We start from the raw sequence: 6,000 nt of genomic DNA on the forward strand, positions 1-6,000 counted from the left end.
CCACATGCAAAAGAATGAAACAGGACCACTATCTTATGCTGTGCCATACTGAAAAATCAACTCAGAATAGATTAAAGACTTGAATGTAGGAGCTGAAACCATAAGACAATTAGAAGACAGGATAGGGGTAAACTCCTTGACATCAGTCTTGGCAATGATTCTTTGGATTTGACACCAAAAGCAAAGGCAACAAAAGCAAAAATAAACAAGTGGGACTACATCAAACTAAAAAGCTTCTGCACAGCAAAGGAAACTATCAATAAAACGACAAGACAACCTACGGAATGGGAGAAAATATTTGCAAATCCAATAAGTTTTATAATAATGTTTATAGATGTAAGAAAGGTGTGTGATGGATTCACAAACATCTATTAAAGAACGTGTAGATTTTTATGGACACATAAGTAGGGACATATCTATAACTATAGTATTATGCACACATTTGTGTGTTTTATTTTTGTCCTGAGTACTCTGCAGTTATTGATACATTTGCCTCATATAGTTCAAAGATAAAAAACACAAAGTAAATTTGTAAATAAACTATTCAGTTTCCTGAAGAAAAAAGTCACTTGCTGTCTGATGTTGACTGATTTTTTCCCATCTTTGGTTACATGAACTTAATGTTATTCTTGAGAATCCAAACCCAACAACTGCGTTGCTCTCTGCCCTTTCTCATATTTGTCTGCAGGTGAAACTAGTAGTCATAGCTGGACAGCTTTTCTGACGTTGAGCTTCACCATTTCTCAACTGCTGCTTTTGATAAAAGACATAATCATCTGGGAAATATAAATGCAGTTTCTGGAAAGGCTGAGCCCTTCTGAGAACGATGCCTGGTGGGCCAAATACTGACATCAGAAACTCACAGGCGGTTCACACTGGATACACGTTTAAGGGTCTGGGAACAAGCGGACAGATTTTACCCTCCGTGTTTAACTTGGCGGTCTTGGTCCTCACTGCTCGCTGCATTGTTTTATAACAATGAAATCTTCTTGCATGATCCTCATGACTAGGTTTTTAATAGAAAAACCTGCTGGTTCTCATAAGATTTGGGAAGAAGAGGATGGATAGGGAGGCTGTTACAAAGTTTTGTCCATTTTCAAACCAAGCAATAAATCTAAAAAACTCTGTGTCTAATGTGAACCACAAATGAAGAAAAGTGTTCAAATTAATTTTCCAGTGCAAGGGAAAAAATGCAAGTGCTGTAGTATCAGCTCCTGCATTTTCCCTTCAGCTCCCCAAATCTGTCTTTCTCTTTCTCTGTTTTTCTGTCTCTCTCTCCCTCTCCCTCTCCCTCTGTCTCTCTGTCTCTCTCACATGACAAAAAGATATGTTCTAACTTACTGTCCACTGAGCTCATTCATTCCAATACCTCTCCCAGCTTTGTTGCCAAATAGGGTGGTGCTATCCAGACAAAGAAAAATACGTTAACAGAGAATGAGGTTCCGACCCATGCTATAACATGGATGAAGCTTGAAGACGTTATGCCAAGTGAAGGGAGCTAGACACAAAAGGACAAATATTGTATGATTCCACTAACACGAGGTACCTAGAATCATCAAATTCTATCTTGCATTCATAGAGACAGAAGGCAGGATAATGGTTACCTGGGGCCGGGGGGTGAGCAGAATGAGGAGTTATTATTTAATGGGTACAGGGTTTCAGTTTGGAATGATGAAAAAATTTTGGAGATGGATAATGGTTATGGTTACAAACAATGTGAATGTACTCAATACTACTGAACTGTACACCTAAATAAGGGTTAAAATGGTAAACGTTATGTTATGTATATTTTACCACATTGAAAAAAGAGAGGGAGAGAGAGAGAATAAAGGCATAAGACAAATACATTTTAGACCATATTCTAATTCACTAATTTTGGAGAAAGATATTTTTTTATTTTTCCATTTTATCTGTCTTTGGTAATTAAAACTTAATGACCTAAATTGAATAAAAAGTAACATCCTATATTACCAAGTCTAACATAACAATAACAATAAATCAACAATAACAATAAATCACCAAAAACTAACTTTGAATGTTCTTAAGACATAGCCTTTTAAACAATGTATATCTAACAAAGTAAATTACTAAGAATAAAAAGAATAAAATGAACATTGCCAGCAATCAGTTTTTCAACTCCGAGCTCCACTGTGTTTGTAATGGGGCCTTAGTGGGAAAACATTTACCATCAATCCAGAGAAGGAGGAGACTTAGAGAATGGTTTCCATGTGGTTGGTGGATGCTGAAAGAATGGAGAGGTATTTGAAGAGCTTCTTGAAAAATTTCCAAAGGAATCAGTTTTATGTGTTGCATAAGAAAGAGGACCTTTGCCAGCTCCCCCACAGTACCTACAGAGGTGGCGCAGTTCAGAGAGAATAACTATGTCATGCACCTGGAGAGGGTGGACCTCAGACAATGGTGTCTCCCGTGTCAGAGTCATCCGAGGTGAAGGGATAAGTGGCTCCAAGCAGAGCTTGCGTTAGTGCCCATGCAGAGAAACCAGACGTTCCTCCTCAAAGGCTTGAATTGCATTAGACCCGTGACATTTACACTACTATGATAGAATGGAAGTCATGTCTAAGACGGACTAAATCTAAGTTCCCATAAACCCAGAGAGTGAATTTTTGAGGTAGATTAAATTTAACTTAGAAGAATGAAAGGATTGTTACTTTTTTACACTCTGTGGTAGAGAACATTTTAGGACCATTGAATGAGTTTACTTTTTCCTGAAAAAACTGTTAGGTTTATACTATATCTTATCATCAATGGTATCTAACAATACTTTGAGAAATAGATTTGTTTATTTTGAAATGGGAGCCATGAAATTTATAAAATACCATTTTAACTTAGTGGTCTATAAACTCGTAATTATGTTTGGTGCTGAAGTGCAGTAATTTATTAAACTCGTGTTCTTATTTTATTATTATTTTCCTTCTGTCCTATGAATTGTCCATTTACCTGGCTTTGTTGGTCTTCTTTGCTTTTATTGCATCTTTATTGTAAGTTATCTCCAAGTATTTTGCAAATATAGCAATATAAATGAGAGATAAATAAGCAAATATAAAAGTTTGTCACTAATTCCAATAAAATATTATTTCTGTTGCCATCTGCTTCTGACAGCAAAGAATCCATGATTCATATTCTCCATATTTACGTACTTCTCTGACATTCTGCTGTCTTTTTGGCCAAAACTTTTCTTCCTTTTCACTTTTCAATCATTTTCTTCAGATCATAAGTTTTTCAGGTTTTTTGAACTATTTACTTAAATAGGATTATGCTATATTTAGAGCTTTTCTTTAGCGGTAACATAAAGAGAAGACTGAATTGGATTCAAATCTGGACGCTACCACTTTTGAGCTGTACGGCTCACAGGTTACTTAACATCTCAAGCCTTAATTAGGGATTTCTCAACCTGTGGAACACTGGTTCCTTATGTTGCATATGTTAGATCTCAATGAAACCACTCATGTCTGTATGATATCATATATCTCTTATTTTTATTGTAAATCTGTATATTAGTGCTGCTTGTTACTTTCAATGTTAATAGAAAAATTAACATAAATGTATCCTGAACTATTTGGATTACCACTTTTAAGCATGTTTCCTGTCCTGAGATTCATTCTCTCTGTTTTTAATTAGTATTGTTTTAATTATCCAAGTTCCATGGGAAAAAAGCTAACAAATTTAATATGTAATTTTTTTCCCTTGTACCAATTGAATGGAAAATAATCTGATGGTAGGATGTTAAACGGAAAAAAGTAGTTTTTAATCCTTTAAATGAAGAAATGTGGTATAAGAGTTAAAATAATATGCTGCACACAATAGTATAAGCATATTGAACAAAAAACAAAAACAAAGAAAGAGTTATGCTGTAACAGTAGGTACCATATTTATTTTCTGAGGCTCTGATATAGTTTCAGCTTAACTATATTTATATATTTTTTTGTATATAAGTATATAATCTTTCAAATTAAATTAATGTTAGCTTGAATATTAGTGATTTCATAATTGTTTTATAGATATTTAATCTGCTAGAATTAAATATAGTTCTGTTATATATATTTAAGTAACATGTTATTATTTACATCAACTCTAGGAGTCAACTAGAAATTTTTATTAAAAACTGCCTTATTGTCCTCATCTAAAAATCAATCAAATACTCCTCATCTGTCAGGGTTGTGGTGAGAGTTGCATGAGACATAGTAGTCAATCAACACAAGTCCATTCCCTTTACTTATTTATAAATATCACTTACTCCCTATGACTTTTACTTCATTCTCTGTTTTCATAAGTAAAGTCAATATAAACAAAACCAATTGTAGAATAAGATATGTTTTTAAAATATTAATGTCATCCTTTAGATTAGGCTAAATTTCGCCATGGTACCAACGACTCCCATGCCCTCAGTGACTTTCCCTTTCCCAGCGTAGATTGACTGCGTGTCTGCAGTATGCTGGGGCTCGGTGTTCTCTCATATGGAGAAAGAGAAACAGTGTACCGAGCAGTCAGTGGCTCCCGAAGCTCCTTCTTGGCTGCGGCGTGCCTCCCATCTTCTCTCATTGTATTGACCAAAGCTACTTCCATTGCTGCCACTGGCATGGAAGGGGTGAAAAGTCTAAGCCTCTTCCAAGGAGGGCATCATGGAGAGTTACCCACAGGAGTCTCCAAAGGGAGGCATCAGATATCTAAATAATAATACAAGCTACTCCAGTTATGATAAGAGTTTATGATCTTGGCAAATGATAAAAATAGAGCAAATAATTCCTTGTTATCTGCTTAATATCAGTAACAGGAGAATCAGCTAAATGCCATATACAAAGAATTTAAGGATCTCAGGAAAAAAAGCATACTTTAAAAATTCATATTGATAATTTCTCCTTACATCCTTGTTTTTAAAACTTTAAAAAAATAGAGGCTGGCCTGGTGGCATAGCGTTAAGATCGCGCCTTCCACTTCCGTGGCCCGGGGTTGGCTGGTTTGGATCCTGGGCGTGGACCCATTCACTGCTCATCAAGCCATGCTGAGGCAGTGTCCCACACAGAAGAATTAGAAGGACCTACAACTAGGATATACAACTATGTACTGGGGGCTTTGGGGAGAAAAAAGAGGAAGGTTGGCAACAGCTGTTAGCTCAGGGCCAATCTTCCTCAAAAAAATAATAAATAAAATAAATAAAAAATAATAATTAGCTTAATTGAGAAATAATTTATAGATATGAATGTGAAGGAGTTTTATTTAATAAAAATTATATATAAATTATATTTTTTATAGATTTTGCTTAGGTGAAAATTTTATCCTTAAAAGTTTTGAGAGGTTCTTTGTTTGTTTGTTTTTCTATGGAATTCATGATGTTCATGCTATTACAAGTTTTAAAGTTGAGGGATGATAGGATTAATTATTTTTAATAAATCCTTTCTTTCTAGGATCAGACAATGAAAAACTCCTTGTATTATAATGGAATTATTCCGGGCTTTGGAAAATGGAACCATCACTGGACAAGCATTCCTAGAAATCTCAAGGATACTCTAGTCAGTTATTAAAGATGCCAACTCATAAGAAGCTGGAATTTCAGCATGGATTACTAATTCTTTGTTTCTCATTTGAAATCACTATCATGATTTACCAAATTACCTTACAGCTTGATTTCTTTTTGCAGACCAGCTTCCTACTAATTAACTCATATAAAGACATAAATAAATGTTTATGTGTAGCTTATAAACAACAGAAATTTATTTATCACAGTTCTTGAAGCTGGGAAGTTCAAGATCAAGACACCAGTAAGGTCATGTTCTGGTGAGGACACTCTTCCTCGTCCAAAGCCCGCACTTTCTCCCTGTGTCCTTACATGGTGGAAGGGGCAGGGAGCTCTGTGGGGTCTCTTTTATCAGAGCAGTAACCCCATTCACGAGGGCTCTACCATCATGACTTAAGCACCTCTCAAAGGCCATACCTTCTAATACCATCACAAGGGGCATTAGGTTTTCACCATATAAGTTTGGG

General features: G+C 35.4%; 1 protein-coding gene across 3 annotated transcripts in view; it reads left to right on the plus strand.

Annotated features, from left to right (window-relative positions):
- The window catches only part of CNBD1 (cyclic nucleotide binding domain containing 1), a 310,066-nt gene extending 304,360 nt beyond the window's left edge, over nucleotides 1–5,706 (plus strand). For all 3 annotated transcript variants that reach the window (XM_058528986.1, XM_058528988.1, XM_058528987.1), the window contains one exon: nucleotides 5,424–5,706. In XM_058528986.1, the coding sequence (XP_058384969.1) occupies nucleotides 5,424–5,540 (117 nt within the window). In that variant the 3' untranslated portion in view covers nucleotides 5,541–5,706. The remainder of the gene's footprint in view (nucleotides 1–5,423) is intronic.
- Nucleotides 5,707–6,000: the final 294 nt, after the last annotated feature.

The sequence above is a fragment of the Diceros bicornis genome, chromosome 33 (genome assembly GCF_020826845.1).
Source record: "Diceros bicornis minor isolate mBicDic1 chromosome 33, mDicBic1.mat.cur, whole genome shotgun sequence".
NCBI lineage: Eukaryota > Metazoa > Chordata > Mammalia > Perissodactyla > Rhinocerotidae > Diceros > Diceros bicornis.